Below are 19,163 nucleotides of genomic sequence, written 5' to 3'. Positions count from 1 at the left end.
ATTCATTGTGAGGCCCTAGGCTATGCACATTGTATGTATTAATTACGATATAGGGACTGTTATTTTCTCCCATTCTTACTGATGAAGAAACGGAGGCAAGGAGAGGTTAAGTAACTTGTCCAAGGTCACACAGCTCGCAAGTGGTGGAGCTGGGGTTCAAATCCAGGCAGAATGACTGGTGGGCACTTCACCACCATGTATGCTGCTTCTGTAGGAATACATTAATGTTTTATGAAGTAAGCCTCTCTTTCTTTGGAAATGTTATGCTTCTCCTAAGGTGAGTAATTCCCCCAAGTTCCCAGGGAATCCCTATTTCTTCATGCCTGGAGACTCAAGTTCCACCTCATGCTACACTGCAGGGACCAGAAGCTCCAAAGATCGTTGTCACCCAATGAGCACAGCTCTGGGAACACTATTGTCCATCTGATGAACACAGTTTTGTTTTTAACCTGCCTCTTAAGAAAATGTTTCTAATTCCTTGACCAGAGTGATCAAATCTTCAAAAAGTTCACTGCCAAGTACCTCTGAGTGTGGCTTGGATTAACTGAATATATTCTGCTAGACATTTCTAAATTCTTCTCTAAAGATCTGTCATGTCTAGCAAGTAGTTCTAGTTCCACGTGAATGCAGGAATTCCAAATCCATGGATTTGCGGGTTAGTGGCCATTTTGGGTTGTGTCATTCTTGAAGTACAAGGGCAGGGATTCTAAGCCAGACTCTGTGACCTTTGGCATATTCGGTAGACTTTCTGTTTATGTACAACAATTTAGAACCAAGCCAGATACGTGGTTGGCACTCAGTAAGTGTTGGCCATCATTTCTTCTTCATGACCTGGCAGCTGTATCATCAGTACCTTCATCTCCCCCAGGCTTGTCCTTTGGCTTCCAGCCAGCCGTTCCCTCTGTATTATTCTACGAGTCAAGGCAAGGCATGGGTTAGGGTTTGGTGAGGGTCAGAAGGAGCCATATTTGCTCAAGCGCCTTTGCCAGCGGAAGGATACAGGCCTCTCAGTTGCAACTCATCCGTGTGACCATGGGTAAATCACATCAGCCCTCTTGTCCTCAGTTCGCTTTTCATACGATGAATATTGTCTGCCTTAGATTCCTCTGGGCTCAATAGAGGATGCTGTGGTTTTCTCAGTGTCTCTCTAAAGAGGATAGCCAATGGTTTGAGATCGCTGGGGAAGAGGAATCTTTGTTTCCCACAAAATATATCTTCTTATGTATGGGGCAGTGCACTTAGTACTAGTTTCCATTAAATAAGTAGTTGTCGTGTATAGGTACTGTGCTAAGGATTATGCATATCTCACATAATCTTTAGAATTTAACCTTTCTGTTCCTGTGTTTCCACAGATGTTAGCTGGGTATAATGATGCCTCAAACGATTGTGAAAATTAGATGAGATTGTGTGTCTCTACTGTTTAGTACTTGTCAGGCAATAAACACTCACAAAATTGCAACTTTTATTATTATCTTCCTCATCCCCAGTGGCCAGGAACCAGAACAGTTTTAGGAATACATTTAATTGAAAATGCAAATCAAAGCCACAGTGAGATGTCACTTCACACCTATTAAAATGGCTCTTATCAAAACGACAAGAGATAACAAGTGTTGGTGCGGATATGGAGAACAGGGAACCCTTGTGCACTGCTGGAGGGAATGTACATTGGTGCAGCCACTATGGAAAACAGTATGGAAGTTCCTCAGAAAATTAAAAATAGGACTGTCATATGATCCAACAATTCCACTTCGGGGTATATATCCAGAGGAAATGAAATCACTCTCTGGAAAAGATACCTGCACCCCCATGTTCATTGCAGCATTATGTACAGTAGCCAAGGTATGGAAAAAACCCAAAGTGTCCATCGACGGATGAATGAGTAAAGAAAATGTGATGTACATACACACACACACAGAGGAATATTATTAACCCATAAAAAGAAGGAAATCCTGCCATTTTTAGCAACACGGGTAGACCTTAAGAACATTCTGCTAAGTAAAATAAGTCAGACAGAGAAAGACAGATACCGTATAATCTCACTTGTATGTGGAATCTAACATGATCAAACTCATAAAAACAAAGAACAGATTGGTGGTTGCCAGAGGTGGGGAATTGGGGAAGTGGGTGAAGTTTGTCAAAAGCTACAAAGATAAGTAAGTTTTGGGGATGTCATGTACAGCATGGTGACTTAAGTTAATAACACTGTATCGTATATTTGAAAGTTGCTAAGAGAGTAGATCTTAAAAGTTCTCATCACAAGAAAAAAATTGAAACTGCGTGAGGTGATAGATGTTAGCTAAACTTGTTGTGGTGATCATTTATATATACATGTAATCATATATATATGTAATCGTTTATATATATATATATAATCATCATGCTGCACACTTAGAACTATTAGAGTGTTACATGTTAATTACATCTCAATAAAAGTGAGGGGAAAAAAGCATTCAGAGCAAAAAAATTTCATACAGTTACTTAACACCCACCCCCCACCACTCAAACAAGAAGCAAGCAACTATAGTAGAATGTGAGAATCTACAGTGGATTGAAAAAACAGGGGCCAGAAATCCTGCTGGACCTGAAAGCCATGTCTGGTGGGTGGAAAGAGACAGGTCGAACTTAGACAAAGGTGGAGCAGAGACACAGGTGTCCCGGTGTGTGAACTGTGGCTGGACTTCAGTTAAACTGTGAGAAGAAATCTGTGCTCTCTCAGCTCAGCCTCTCCATTGTTTGCTTTATGAAACGCTCTTCTTGCAAAGGTCCAACCTTGGCTCAGTTGAACCATGGAACAGGGGACTTGTCCCTACTGGGACTTGAAGAAAGGATCAAAATCAGGGGATGATGGTGACAGCATCAGTATCCCCAGAGAAGATGGATGAATCTGGATAGATAATTATGAGGGAGATTCAGAGATAGCTGGGCTTGTTCATTTCTTCCTGTCTGCCTGCTTGGGGATTGCCATCACAGCAATAGAAACCCCGGATGTTACAGGGATTCACAGGCAGCGCTGGTCCCTTGGGCCCCAAGAGAAGGACTCTCCTGCTTGAAGGAACTGGATTGAGTTTTTAGGAAGAGGTAGAATTTATTAACTTTTAAAGATATCGTTTACTTTTTACTTTTTAACTTTATTGAGATAGGTTTTCATAAAGCAATGGTATCTATATTAAGGTGTACAACTTGATGTTTTCATGTATGTATACATTGTGAAAAGATCACCACAGTCAAACTAAATAACTTATCCATCATCTCTACATAGTGACCCTTTTGTGTGTATAGTGAGAAGATTGAAGCTGTATCCTCTTAAGAAAATTTCTAGCGTACAATACGGTATTATTAAGTGTAGTCACCATGCTGTACATTAGATCCCCAGAGCTTATTCAACTCACACAGCAGAAGGTTTGTGCCTTTTGACCAATATCTCCCCATTTCCCCTCCCCCCAGCCCCTGGCAACCACCATTCTACTCTCTGCTTCTTTAAATTCAACTTTTTTAGATTCCATGTGTGTAAGTCAGGTCATGCAGTATTTGTCTGGGAAGGGTAGTGTTTAAATGGAGAAGATACTTGGATGCCACGTAAATGTGGGCAGAGAACACGAAGAAGGGAATTACAGATGTGACTGTGACTCCAAGAGTCCTGGGAATAGGAAGATCTGGTTGGAAAATAAAAGCAAGTCTTCCGTGTGGGAGAAGGGGACAGATGAGTTAGGAAGTGTGGTACCGTGACGAGGCCCTTCCCTTCATCCCGAAGGCATCGGGAAGCACGTTCATTCATGCATTTTTGGCTCTGTAGGACTGCATGTCCATTTGCCAGAACTACCCTTGGCCATATTTGGTCTAATCACTGACCTTGGTAGAATGTGAGTATCACGTTTTCAGGAGACAACGTTTGTTTTTGTATTTCTGTCCTAACCACTCACTAGACTTGTGACCTTGGGCAAGTCACCAAACCTCACCGTCTCAGTTTTTCCACTTTAAATTGATAATCATAAACCCTTCCCCTGCTTCCCTTAGAAATGTTTGGGAACGAAGAATAAAATAAAAAGTATAAAGCAACTAACTGGCATAGTGCCTGGCACGTAGTAAGCAATTCAATACGTTGTTTTTGTTTTAGTATTCTAAATGCGGGGAGTTATGACCCTCCACTTGCCCCTGTGTTTCTAGATGTGCCTCATTTCTTAAGTTCTTATACAGGTATATTCTTTGCTGTTTGCAATAACTGCTTTGCAAGTGTAAATTATTGGAAAATATTTGGATTTTTTTCTATTTAGGCTAACTTTGGCCAAGAGTGAGTAGTTCCAAACTTTAGATTATTAGTCATATTTGGGTCTTTCCCCTCCTCTTTTTTCTATTTCTTTCTTTTGTCTTTCATCTCAGCTGGACTTGGTTCTCACTCTTGCTTCTTTGCCCAAAATTCAGCTAAGGAAAGGAAGGTAATTTGCGAAGTGAAGCCTTCTAAGGGTTTATTTCCTGTTAGGGCATCTCGAGGGCATCTCGAGTATGTGTGGCTTATATTACAAGAAGAAAAATGGATACAGCATCATTTGCTTGAGCAGAAGCTTAAGTTCAGTGTTACGAGTAGAATCATAGAAAATTCTTCTTTATTTTGAGCATGATTCCAGCCAGATTCTTTGGCAGCTTTCAAAGCCTCACTCCAAGGTATGAAAAGATAAGAATCTGGATTATTCATGAGAGTTACCGGGCTGCACCCTCATAAAAGGCAATTGCAGAAAACAGCAGGTTAATACAGTGAGTTAACAGATCCCTTGGATTCATTTAGTCTCGCATTTGACCCCCGCTGTTTTCTACTTCGGGAGCTTGGAGAAGGACTGGGCCAGTTTATTTATTCACTTTTGGGTACAGTCTGGTCCTTCCTTAACTAGGGGAAATGGGTTTGATGCAGCATCCTGCTTAACATTTTAGATACTGTCTAATAAAGTTGACTTCTGCTTTACTTCATTGCAGTGCTGATCTCGCCTCCCGTCATGGTACCCCAGGCTGTGGTCTTGTCAACTCTCATGAGCTAGACAGGCTCAGGCCTGGGCAGTGCTTGAATGGAATCCTTCCAAACATAACTCAGGTACCGGAGACTCGGTGGTGGTGATTCAGCGTCTGGCACTGGCTCCCGCCAGGAGCAGCCAACCGGGGCCTCAACAAGGTGCTTGGGGGGCCCTGTGTTAATAGGTGTTTGGAGTAGGAGCATGATGGTGGGGCTTTTCTTTCCTGCTCTTATAAGAGACTTCAAACAGACTTTCTGCCTGTTTGTAGCCATTACACTTATTTCAGCTGATTTTGCAAGAGGATCACAGATACCCTTTTCCTTTTGGCTTGTGAAAGTTCCTAACTTTGACCTTCTTTGGCAGGAGGCATCCTCTGGGCGCCTTACAAATAAAAAAGGTTATTCATAACTGCAAGTGAATATGGGGTTTGCGGACCCTTTTTCTGCTTCCCAGGTTTCCTTTGGGGGTGGGGCTTATAGCAAAATGCCTCCTCCTGTCTACAGCCTTCTGGTATTTCTGTGTCCAGGTCTCCTGTAGTAGGTGCATGAGATGGTGTTTGAACCCTGCAGCACTAATGCTGGTGAATCATGGCATGGTGCAAGAACACGGTTGCATAACTCTGTTCTCCTTCATCCCAGCTCTTCTTAAAAAAAAAAAAAAAAAATGTTTAAAAAAGAAGAAGGAAATGGCATTTGCCATCTTTTCTCCTTAGAAAATATGCTCTAATGGATTGCCTACACACACACACACACACACACACACACACTCACACACTCACACACACTCCCAAGCTACCTGTACTCATGTCTTTGCATTATTTGTTAGATTTTAAAGCAAAGAATATATGACTATTAAATGTCATAGCAGTAAAAACCGTCCTCTGTGTAGCTTAAGGAACATGAAATCTTGTCAGTAAAGATTTGGGAAACGTGGCATTGGAAGTCGATCTAGAGGATGGAGGTTCAAGCTGGTGTGGGACAGTACAGAAATTGCAGTGGTCCCGGTTGGGGAGGGGACGCTGGGTGGTGGCCTCATCTTTCTCCACCCGCACAGGTGGAGGTGACACTGCTCACGGCCCTGTCTTCTTCTTCAGTTAGGACAGTGGTGACGACAGGGAACTTTAACTTTCCCATTTCCTGGCCCTTTTGCTTTTAACTTGAACACGTAGTTTTGGAGAGTCGTAGGAGTGAGATGGTCTCTGCTCCAGTTTTTCACCACGTCTCTCCAGCTGTTGTCTCATAAACTCACTTGCAGAGGCTGTGGAACATTTGGAGAAAGCCACGCGCTCTCTAAATATCGGCTGGAATGCCCTCAAAGTGTAGGACACTTTATAGAGCTGTCAGAACTCTTGAGGATGGGTGATGCTCCGTAGAACCTTTCTCTTCTGGGTCACTGATTCAGATCCACTGTCCCAAATGATCTAAGGCATTGCTGTCGGCCCCGCCTACTTTTGGGGGGTGGAGTCAAGTGAATCAACTACCAATGAGAGTCTACACCCTTATTTGCAGTCTCACAGATTAGACCAAACAGTGACTGGTGCAAAGAGACAATTAAAGGCTCTCTGATGATTTTTTCTTGGTTGTTGTTGCCCTCTGTGTATTAAAGTTCTGATAAAGTATGTTTTCGTTTGTTGTTTACTTATGTCACCAGTAACATGACTTGAGGGTCTGCTATCTTTCATTGGGTATCTAATATTTACACAATCGTTAGAAGTGGAATCTTTCCTTGGGCATCTAATATTTTCATATTCATAATCACTGAAATCCCTCTGTGAGATTAGCTCACTTTTCCATTCTCCTGTGATAACCAAGTGCTCTAGTTGTAAATTATATACATATACACATATATATGTATGTGTGTGTGTGTGTGTGTATATACATATATATATATATATATTTTTTTGCATTCTTGTTGGAGAACTCACTGCCTTGGAATGTTGTTGGTTCTGTGCAAATGCTTCTAGTTCTGTCAGCCACCGTCATTTCTTTTCTTAAAGTAACCCACAAACCTGCTTTTCATCCTGCAATGGAATGCTTACCGTGTCCAAAGCAAGGGGGTGATGGAGTTTCCCTGCATACTTATTTCTGGGTCTTGCTCCAGAGCAATTGTCAGATTGGGTTCCATGAGGAGCATTCGTGTTTAGATGGTAGCTAGTTGCTGGGGTTGAACCAAGATAGCAAATTAGCGTAGGGGGAAAAGGTGCTCTGGAGGGACTTGAGGTGTCTGTAGGGGTTGAGAAATAGAGGAGAGAACATGTCTTCTTTCCTACTAAGCTTCCCATGTGGCTTTTTATTGCTGGCTTTTCCTTCCACCCTCATCTACGCAGTGACTGTTGATTAGCCTGTGAAATTATCTGAGAAACAGGTTTGATCTTGCGGGGTGCGGAGAGTCTAGGAAAAGAAACTAGAGGAAGGGTGGCTGACTCAGAGCAGCCTTTGAAGCTGGAAATGGGACAGCTTCTCGGGGCAGACAGGAAGTCACCAGCCCTTCTCCACTGGCCAATAGGGCACGTTGAAAACCTCGCACTAGAATGAGATTCACTCTGAACTGCTATAAATGACCTGTGGGAAGAAGAAACATGCGTTCAGCGTTCGCAAGTAGTTTGAAATGGTTTCAGATAGAGGAGTACGTGGATGTATTTTGTGTTCCTGTCCCAGTTCCTTCTCAGAAAATCAAAAATGAGTTTGAGCCTTAAGAATAGCTAATTAGTAACATCCTTGCATCTTAGCGCCACTCTAAAATTATTCTGGCCAAATGATTGAAAGCTCTGTTTATGTAAAACTGTGTCCAGGGGAACCTTATGAGAATCTCAGAATACAGATAGCAGCCTAAGATAAGCTGGCAAACTTTTCTTGTAAAGGGCTAGATAGGAAATATTTTAGGCATTTCAGTCTCTGTCACAAGTACTTAACTCTGCTTTGTAGCCTAAAAGCAGCCGGGTGGTATGGAAGCAAATGAAGGTGACTGTGTTCCAATAAAACTTTATTTGTGGACACTGAAACTTACATTCCATGTGATTTTCATGTCACAGAATATTTTCTTGTTGTTCTCCCAACTGTTTAAATAAGTAACAACCATTCTTATCTCATGGGCTGGACAAAAACAGGTGATGGGCTGGATTTGGTCCCTGGGCTAAAGTTTGCTGACCCTTGACCTAAAATGCTGCAGTGCCTCATATTTTTTGAAGACCTCCATGTATCAGTACTGATCTCAGGTCTCATCACCAAGTGTGTTATGTAAAAAAAATTGTCTGTTTTCTCCTACCGGGTTGCTTTATGTATGTGTGCATGTTTACTTAAACCATATTTTATGTAAACACATTGGTGTTTCTTAAAATATGGTAAACATGTTTTTTGAACATTGGCTACCTTGATCAACACGCTAAACATAGCATACCTCATAGGATGCCTCACGCCCCAAATATAAGCACCTGCCATGAACTTGAGATGTAAATAGCTCGAAAGTTACAAACATGCTGATGTAAAATGTAATTTGTAAATAACAGATGGCACGTATTTACAAGGAATGAGAGGCACTGATGAGAATGAAGTCATCTGGAACCAGAAGAATGGAAGATGTGTCAAAACTGTCCAGGTCCCCAGTCACCATGAAACTAACTAGCGTGCTGCCAAACTAGCAACCCAGCGCCAGTCCCCCTGACCTTCTGAGTGCCCAGCTCGGGCTGGGGTCCGTGGCGTGCTGACCACAAGGAGACTTCAGCCCCTTGGGCAGATCGGGGCATAGATAGCAGCCAAGGCAGAGAGGGAGGCAGTGTATGCCTTGGCTCCTCTTAGCTCACAGGGCCATTGATTTCATCTGTTGAAGGACAAAACATGGGATTGTGTGCAACTGAGCCGTAAGTGCCTGGTTTTATCACTCGCCTTCACACTGACATCTTCGAACTGCATCTTTACTGTAACTCCAGCCTAGCAGTCAAGTACAGCACCACGTTATCCAGGGCCAGGCAATTGTCACATCTGTTCTAAAGGAAGTGTTGACTCAACCCAGCCCAGGAAACCACCACCAAGAGTAAAAGGTCTCCAGAGATTGGATGGAACCTTTTAAGTTATTTACACAAGCAGTTGGTCTGGAACTTGAGTCACAGTTGATCCTTGCTTCTTACAAGGGAAATTCTTTTATTTATTCATATTCTCCCTCCCTCTCTCCCCCTCCCTCCCTCTCCCTCCCTCTCTCTCCCTCTCCCTCTGTCTCTCTGTCTCTGTCTCTCTGTCTCTCTCTCTCTCTCTCTCTCTTTCACACCCACACAGACACACACACAAAATATCTACTTGAATCTTATTATTCTATAGCTGCTAAAGGATCTACTTGTATCTTCAAACAGGATATCTTAAGGGACCTTGCTCCAATCATGATTGAGAAACTGTTATAAAAATAAGAGAAGTCCATCCTCACTCCTTAGTCGTGTTGGGACACATCTCTGAGGTTTAGGCAGTGGAATCTGAGACGAAAGACATGAATCTGGTTTTTATGATTTTGATGCATGGAACAGGTAAAAATGGCTATGAAGTCAGCATGTATAGGAAACAAAGTGGATGTAGGTCCGTGGTGCAATTCCCAAAGGGGATCCCATCAGTCATTACAAATTTTTTACTGACCAGCAGTGAGTATGACGATAAGCATCTTTGACTCACATGATAGATACCTAGAGGGGTGGGATAGGGAGGGTGGGAGGGAGACACAAGAGGGCGGAGATATGGGGATATATGTATATGTATAGCTGATGCACTTTGTTATAAAGCAGAAACTAACACACCATTGTAAAGCAATTACACTCCAATGAAGATATTTTTTTTAAAAAAAGGGATTTGTATTATAATGTCATATACATAGTCTGGTGCACTAAGGGTCTATTTCTCTTCTTTTTTTGTGACGATTTAAAATCTAGATTACAGTGATTAAAATATCATGGGAATCAGAAAAGCAAATGACCTTTAGTGATTGATTTCACAGCACTTTATAAGTTCTAATAAATTAGGTTTAAAATTCTGGCTGAGACCTTAGTTGATTTTTCGGAAGGTGGGGAAGTGTTAGTACTTGGCCCCAACTTTGCTCTCATACTCATGATGAGGCCAGGGAATTATTATGGAATAATTCATAACAATTCATATCAAGATGAATAATTCTTTTTTAATATATTTTTTAAAAGATTTATTTATTTATTTGGCTGCGCCAGGTCTTAGTTGCGGCATGCCGAACTCTTAGTTGCAGCACGCAGGATCTGTCTAGTTCCTTGACCAGGGATCGAACCCGCATCCCCTGCGTTGGGAGCGCGGAGTCTTATCCACTGCGCCATGAGGGAAGTCCCTCAAGATGATATATTCTTTGCACTAGGGTTGTCTCTCCATCCCAAATATTTGAAGTTATTTTACCTGTTTGCATTCATTTTGAGGGTGAAATTTGGAGGCAAGTTTACACATCTTCATCATCTGTTCTCTCTTCAGTAGTTTGACTAAAATTTCCCTTGTGTTCATACAAGTTCCTAAACCTTTTCTGCCCTGTGCTTCTATCTTTAATTATCTTCTTTGGTGTGGCTTTGTCTAAAATGCTGTGAAAGGGCTGGATGTTACGCGATTATGTAATTTGATTTCCCCCATGTTGGGTCTGAAAAAGATGTTACACACATAAATGACTTCTTTTCCTTCAACCCAGCAGAAAAATTGCAAGGATTTCAGTAGCTAATTTTGAAATGTATAGAGCCAGCTCAGTAAACATTTGTTGCAAACTTAAATTTGAGTCCTATACTTTCTTTTGCTGAAGTGCGTTTATGAGAACTTGCTCATATAAGAATAGGTTTGTGTGTATGTACATTTTTTTAAAGGACACTTATTAGTATGTCTTTTGCTTAAATGAGGAGCTCACTGTATAGATTCTCTGAGACTTGAGTACTTGAAAATTGAGTCCCTGTTCTCCAAGTATTTGGTGAAACGTGGTAAATTATTTCAACAAAGATTTGTGACTCTGCGGAGTTGCCGCTACTCTGATCTCCTTTGCTTGCTCTGTTTTGGTCTTGAATGCACCTGACTTTTCTCCTCTTCCCCACCGTATCTTTCTCCTCACGATCTTTTCATTGTCATCTACAGACCTTCTGTCTGCCTTTCCAACCAGCAGCCAGACCCTTCTTGGCTGATCAGTCTATGACTCTGGGAGCTCTAAAGGGAGCACTTAAAATATATAACAGTTCCCTTTCCTACATTAAAAAGCCATAAAACCTTCTTGGAAAATAGCTAAGAGGACGTATACAGTAGGAGGAGAGGCTCTTGCTCCTGCAGGCACCTTGCAACGGGACTATTTTTCTTATATGATATAAATGAAATCTTCACTCTGCCCACTTTTACACCTACGCATGTACTGAGCGTCTCCAAGGAGACAAGGAAACCCGGAGTCCGGTGATGGTGGTGGATCCTCCTCGGAGACAGCAGGCTGGAGTCTCAGGCAACTCTCCCAGGCGTCTTGGCTTCCAGATGCCCCTCTCAGACAGCCTCTCTTCTCAAGGCTCTTGCAGGCAGGCTTTCTCGAACATGCCTCTCCCTTCCCAGATGAAATAGCCTGTCCGTTCCATCTGAAGGGCTGGTCGTGGTGAGTTCAGTAGACAGAAGGCTACTGAAGGGACAAGAAGGGTGGGTGCAGTAGGGAGGTGAGATAGGAGGGGTCCGTCTTCCCCAAGATCTTTTCTTTGTCACCCGTTTCTTTATCTGTGCGTATGTTTCATTTCCTCCCTCTGGACCTCTTAGGCACAAAGCCACCACGCAACCTTACATAGCGTCTTAAAAATATTCTTTGTGACAACGGTACAGTCATGAACTCGGTTTAGTTAGATTGTCCTTTGAGGAGAAGTACTCCTCTTGCTGATTCAACATTTTTAGGCATCTTTTCATGAACAGTAGTCCCCCTGACCACTCTCATTGCCCTTCCCCTGAGTTTGCTGCACGGGAAACCCTGTACCATCTTGCCTTTCCCCACTGCACCGTGTCACTCTAACTTTTCCTAGAACTATAAACACTGTTTTCTTATGTAAATGACATCTGTTCCTCTTTGAGGAACACACTACCGTCATTAGCCCATTTTTCACACTTTCTAAGATTATAGTGTCGGATCTTTTCGATACGTTGACCACGTCTCTGTGTGAATCTTCTTTCAGGCGCAAATAATGAGTTATCATGTAGCAATGATTATTGATGTGATCCCCAGTAAATCTTGTTTTGTCTCTAAACTCCAGGCGCATCATTTAACGAGCCTTCTCAACATCTTGTCCATATGTACATTTTTGGTTCTCAGCTGAATTGATTCAAATAATCTAACTTCTCATGTGATTTTCTAGCACAGTGTCTGCAAATTTCAGTTTTCTGTTGCCAATCCTGCTGTCCTCTTTGGAAAGGTGGGGCTAGCTGTTATTCCTATTAAGTCCTTTGTCACTGAATGACTGCATGAGGATTTATTGATGACATACTTTTTTATTTGAGCTTTCAGAAAAGATTGGTCAGTCATTGGTCAGTGTTCTGCCTTTGGAGGAGTCTCCTTTTCTCCTTTGGTTTTATCGCCAGTCGATAGCACCTCCCCAGTTTCTAGCTTTAAGTAAAAACCAGCCCATGGTGTAAGCTCAGAAGGACCCATTTGTGTTTGACACAGTCAGTTTTATTCACAAGCGTGTAAGGTACCCTTTGAGTGGACTTAGAGGTCAGATTGGCCAAGATTTTTTCTTACGTAGTCCATCAACGTCACCCTGTTTTGATCTTCCTTCACAAATAACTTTACCCACAGTGTGGTCCACCACTTAGCTTTTCCTCTTGATTTGGACTCAAGTGAGGTGAAAGTGTTACTTTCAACTCGAGTTGCCTAGCTCCCACGAGAAGAATTGGGGGAGTATGAAGGTACCTTTGAAAAGAGCCCTTTATTGTCTCCGAAGTTTCTGGCTTTGCCCAGGTCCTTCCTGGCCTCTCTCTGCCCTCCTTCCTCAAAGTCCCAATCATTCATACTCTACATTTCGTGTCAGATTTATGGTAGGAATCAAGTGTCTGCTCAGATGGACTGCTATGCCTGAGGAACTATGGATGAAATTGGCTAACTCTAAGAAAACGTAAACACATTCTGGAAAGTTTTCCAACTTAGACTGGTGGGAAGTTTGGTTTGCTGTTTCATTTGCCCGGAAATGGAAAAGTCAAGACCTCATCCTCATGTGTCCTTCCTAGAATACTTTTTTGTGAAGGAGGCCCTGAACCTGTGTAGTAACACAAACGTTTTCCTTCCATTTTTCCTTCCAGGCACTTCAAGTGGCAAGACAGCTTCTTCTCCAGCAGCAACAGCAGCAAGTTAGTGGATTAAAGTCTCCCAAGAGGAATGACAAACAACCAGCCCTTCAGGTAGCAAGTCTTTTTTTTTTTTTTTTCTTTAAGTTGAAGATACACTTTGAGACAGCTGATAAGCCATTCAGAAGTGGATTGTGTTGAGAATTGCAAATCCTGTAAGGAAATCTTCTGCAAAAAACTTCATTTTTTTGTTTAACACTAGAACATGACATTTGGGGGAAAAATGTCTGTTCAACCAACATTTTTGTTGTTGGGAGTAAGCAAATCTAATGAGACCATTTAATCGGAGGCGTAGGAGTTGTTGGCATGGGTTGCTTATTAGGCAGTGTGGCTTACCAATGAGGAAAAGTCCATAGTGCTCACATATGTCACTCATTCTCTTGTGATCTGTCTGGAAATGGGACACACACACACACACACATATGTTACTTTAGTGCAGTGGTTTTCAGCCGGAGTGCTTTTACCACTCAAAGGACATTGGGCAGTGTCTGGAGACATTTTCGGTTCTCACAACTTGGGGGGAATGGGTGCTACTGGCATCTAGTAGAGGGAGACCGGGGAGGCTGCTAACATCCTACAGTGCACAGGAAAGTATCCCACAAGAGAGAATTATTCAACCCAAAATGTCAATACTGTCAAGAACATATTGGGATTAAGGAAGACACAGTATTTTTAATACACCTAGTAATGAATGTAATACCTACTCCATTATTCACTGGATGTTTTCCAAATATTTCTGAATCATTTATAAAGATTGGCAAGCATTTTTTATGTAAAGATACTCAAAAAGACTGTTTTGGCAGCTTCTCATTTCAGGCACACTGAGGGCAGGGGTTAGCGGAGTGGAAGGAGTGAGTTCATAAAAATCTACTTTGAATCTTTGACTTGGAGTAGAAAATTGTCATAGACGTTTTAAAGAAACTTGACATGGAGTATCCTATGCTCCCATCCAGGACAGGGAGGGCACTTGCAGGTACCAGGTGGCTCAACTACTTTCATAGCTAAGAGTGGGCATCCCCCAAGATGGGAAGCAAAGATGAGTTTCCCACGCTGGGCATTCTGGAGAGGAATTTGTAAGTGGGAGCTGGTGGGTATAACTTGATGCCGATTAAGATGATCACAAGGTCAGCCCAAATTCTAGCTTGGGTTGACTTTTCTCAGATCAGAGGGAACCAGTATACCAGCACCCAAATTATCCTACAAAGATCAAACTGACCTTGGGCCACACGTTCTGGTGCTTCTACGTCTGCTTGGAAATTGTCACCGTCTAGAGGAAGTTCAGCATGATAGTAGCACTTTACTGGCAGAGTTGAATGACAATGTGCATTGTTTACTAACACTTCCAAAAGCAGTTTATTTGGTCAGCCATCACCAACCCATATGCCTTTTCATGTGTGTGAATGCTGGGGACATTTTTAATGAGGTCCAGTGCCACTGAGGTCCCATGTCAGGTGCTATAAGCGGTGCTTTGTTGTGCAGATGTCTTAAGAACAGCTCTGGAGGATGAAATATGACTGTGTTGACCTTTCAGCTGTGAGCTTATTTGTCAGGATTCAAATAAGTTGAAAGGATCAAACTGAACAGTTTCCGTAGTCAGACTGGGAATTGCGCTTCAGAGGTCAGCAGCGGCGGCCACATTGCAGATTCCAGAACATAGCCAATTGTTGGTACATATTAAAGTACTGGGGCATCTCCTGCAGACAGAGACACAATTAAAATTCTAATTTATTAATGTATACAGGGAGCTAGCCCAGCCTGTCATTCAGTGATTCAAATGACTGTCCATTCTTTTTGCTTCCCCCTTGGAGCTCTCACAGCCTTAAAAATACTATGAGTCCTCTTGAATTTATCAGACCTCGAATGCATTGGAAAAATAACAATATATTATTGGGGGGCAGAATCTCACATATCGTAGTGCTTTGGTTAGAGAGAATTTTCAAAAAGGACACACATACATGGTCTAATGAACTGCTCTTCAGTATTTGAATATCATTTGTAATCTTTTCGACTAGACTTATTTTCTAGATGCTCCTTAAAAAACATAGGGCATTTTTAGGTAACTTCTTTTCCAAGGTGAGTGAAGTTCCTTTAGGGCTAAGTATATGAAGTCAAGTTTTAGGGGATTTCCTTTGGAGGGCTCTTCTTCTTCTTACCCGTTATAAGGCTTTTAGCCCCCAGAAGAGTATGATACAGAGGGCTTTGTTTTTCTCGGCAAAGGACAGTGTCAAAACCAGCCTAACGCATTCTGCTGAGCACTTCAGTCTGTATGAAAAGTGTGGGACGAGGGGGCCATCTTGGATGCTGGTTTTGCTAAAGAAGATGTTTTGAGTCCTTTCCTGCCCCCTCAGTGGGAGAGTTGACAAGCAAAGAATTTAGACCAGTTTTAAGAGTTGATTCCGGGGTTGGGGGGAGGGGAGAGTTGGTTGACCTGTGTGTGTGTGTTTGTGGGGGGGGGGGGTGTGTGTACATACGTGCGTACACACATGCAAGTGCATCATAGACTGTTGTCTCTTCAGCTGCCTGGTAGGGTCATGCAAATTCACTAAGTTTTATTGAGTTGGCTGGCCTTCCACAAACAGAGAGGAAAAATTACTAACCTAGGCCACATGGCATATTACCTTGTTATAAAAATACTTAGGTAGACTTGGTGATTCATGGAAGGAATAACCTTCACATTTAAATATATCTTGTCGAGCCATGTCCTTGCTGGGGCATCTCAGCCAGAGCGGCTCTGACATGAAAGGGAAATCCCACAGCAAATCTTAACAGTGTTCCTCTCTGATCTCCTTACCCTTCCTTCTACACCGAGAGACCTATTTTAGCAAATTTCAGATCTTCTGCACAGAGCAAGGCTTGACAGGGAAGAAGGATTTGATCTGCTGATAGCTTGAGGAAAAAAAAAAAAAGAAACCCAAATCCCCAAATATACTGTGACTCATATTTTAAGCAAATCTCACACTTCCCTGCTTTATGTTTGGCAGTGCTCTCCAGTTTCACAGGCTGATGATACAAACAAAAGAAAATGGAAAGTTAGAGGAGGCTATAAGTGGTTACTCGACAGAGATCACAAAATGTAGTCAAACATCACCGATTTGGACTAATTTCAGCGAAATGAGAGTAAATAAGTGAGACATGACGCTCTTTGCAGATACACATACTGAACTAAATCCGAACTGGTCGCGTTCTTGGGTGACGTTGTAGTTTATGGTGAAGGCATGAATCGGGTACAGATATTGCTTCTGAAGTTCTTGAAAAATATTCTACTTAGTAACCTAAATAGCTCCTTATTTGGTCTATTAATTTGCTTTGCAAATTTTTTTATGAATGGTACAAGTGAAAATTGGAAATTGGCCCCATCATAAATTCAGCCTCAGAAGGATCTGAATTCATTAAATGCAACTCAGTGAACGTTTCTAGAACAGCTACAACTTGCAGGGCATCAAGCTGCTGTTCAGAGATGTAAAAATGTCTAGGAGACAGACCCTACCTGCAGGATGCTCGAGCTGTGAAAGAATTAACCAGGTTTTGCCACAGAAAGAAAATTATATGTGAGTAAAAATAGTAGGCTTCCTTTTATAAATATTTATATACTTCTGAAGATTGCTAAAACAAGTGAAATAAATGCTTAACAGTGCAGGTGCGCCCATAACCTCGAAAATGTGTAACTTTCCTGGCTGAAGATTAATGTGTGAGCAATTTTATTGATCACATTTTGGAACTTTGACCACCGTTTCTGGGTAGCAATTCATTTGGGTTCTTTAAGCGTTTTAGTTGTTGGCACAAGGACATAAACTGGAAGGAAATCAAATGACACATTTTCTCCTAAGAAAGTAAAAGTACATGTGTATTCTGGCAGCATTCAAGTTAAGAAAGAAAGTAAACCTTGTGTGTTGCTTACCGAGGAGAGCTGACCACCATTTCAGGCCATGTATAAAGAATTTGAACTTGAAAGCAGTCATCTGATACTTTTCTTTCCTGTCCCGTCCCCTCCTTCTAAGCTTATCTCATGTGCAAGCCCCTCACACAGGGGACCGTTTCACTGGAAGGAGGGCTGGTGGAATTCACTGGAAGGGTCTGCCTTTTCGTCCCGTTGGAAGCTCAGGATGGTAATGAGGACTCCTGCTTTAAGTGGAGGAAGTTAAAATGCAAGATTCAGCAGGTGTTTTTTTTAGCATTTTTATTTGCAGTTATATAAAACGTGCTTTAGGCAACATTTTGCTTGGCATTAATGCCACATATAATCTTAGTACCTCGTATCATTTCCACGTTATTCACTGAGGAATAAATTGGTAAGAGGAAACCTTTAAAGGAAACTACGGTTTTATGTGGTAGATAGTGAAATGGAATGGTTTGGAAATACTGACCCTTAAAAGATATCCCTATGCACTGAATTAGTAAAGTGCATAATAGTTCAGGAGAGGGAGGCAGATTTTTTTTTTTTAATGTTTGCAGTTAACATTGTCTAGAATTTGCATCCCTGGCATGAGATTGATATGAAGTGTTGAAATTTTGGTACCTTTTAAGATTTCGTTGTTATCACACAGGTTTGGAGACTCCCCAAACCCTAAAAAATAAGTCTGGATAAGAAACAATAAAATAGAAATGATGCTTTAAAATGGTTATTAAGTCTTTCCGATTATGCGCACCATTAAAAATATGATAGAAACAGGATCCCCTCCTAGAAAAATGCACATGCATACAGATTTTGCGTCAAGGGTTTCATGAAGCTCAAGAAGTCCATCTGTTTGCCCAGGTTCGATACTGTTGCTGGAAAAAAATTTTTTTTCCAAAATAATGTGTTTTGTCCTTGCCACCAGATTCCTCATGTGAGTTGTGATAAAATGAGTTCCCTCATTTTTGCCTGTTTCAACTTCAGCTGTATATAAGGTGATCCTGTGTCTGCCCAGGACAGCCTTAGTCTATGCCTGTTGACTGAGTGTATTTATTAATAACTCTCACTCTTAAAAGTATCCCAGTTTGGACATTTAATTATATGGTCACTTTGCTTACACGCATCTAAACATTAAAATGCAAATGTGATGCTACTATTTGAAGTGTAAGCATGTGTTTGTCACCACGTGCATATGTCCCTATCTGCAAAGATAGTTAAGGTTTATGGACCAGCCCCATGGCTACTCTGTGGTGTAGAACTATCATGAACCATTCCATGGATGAGGAAAAGTGAAACTTCCGAGAGGTTAAGTGACTTGCTACAGAGCACGCAGGCAATGACAACGCCAGGCTGGCAAGCCAGGTGTTTTAAGACCACCAAAAACCAGTATGTTATCAGGAAGTTAATTATTGCTTCTCCTTCAATGTGTATTTACTCAGCATCTACTGAGTGCCATGTTTTCCATCAATAAGCAAATTATTGTATTTTTCGTAGCGTAAGCAAAAATAAAGCCCAACCAACAAAAACCAATTTCCACTGTAAATATCTGGATTTCAATTAAGAGGACTAAGATCTGCATAATTATCCTAATTGTCGCTGTGTGTGTGTGTGTGTGTATGTGTTTGTGTGTGTGTGTGTGTATCACAGCAGTGAACAAGAGCAAAGAAAACATTATTTCTTATTCTCTAGCCTGAGCTTCCATGTGCTGGAACATGGAAATAGTATGTTATAATCATTGTTGGGGCTAGGAGGTTGGGAGGAACAGGGGGAAAAAAAACATACTTGACTGGTCAAAAATGTGTAAATTGCTGACAAAATGACACATGTAATTAAGAGTGCTCCTACCATTTTACCTTGTGGTTTACACCTCCAGTGTTGAAAAAGAGAGCAACTCCCACCTTGCTAATTACCATTATCACTGAAATGCTAGGGTTGGAGTCATTAGTT

General features: G+C 41.7%; 1 protein-coding gene across 7 annotated transcripts in view; it reads left to right on the top strand.

The window, feature by feature from the left end:
* Nucleotides 1–19,163, top strand: part of FOXP1 (forkhead box P1) — a 590,013-nt gene that overhangs the window by 430,930 nt on the left and 139,920 nt on the right. For all 7 annotated transcript variants that reach the window (XM_061197147.1, XM_061197146.1, XM_061197151.1 and 4 more), the window contains one exon: nucleotides 13,280–13,378. In XM_061197147.1, the coding sequence (XP_061053130.1) occupies nucleotides 13,280–13,378 (99 nt within the window). The remainder of the gene's footprint in view (nucleotides 1–13,279; nucleotides 13,379–19,163) is intronic.

Source organism: Eubalaena glacialis, chromosome 7 (assembly GCF_028564815.1).
Source record: "Eubalaena glacialis isolate mEubGla1 chromosome 7, mEubGla1.1.hap2.+ XY, whole genome shotgun sequence".
In the NCBI taxonomy this organism is placed as follows: Eukaryota; Metazoa; Chordata; class Mammalia; order Artiodactyla; family Balaenidae; genus Eubalaena; species Eubalaena glacialis.
This window is presented reverse-complemented; position numbering and strand designations above follow the sequence as displayed.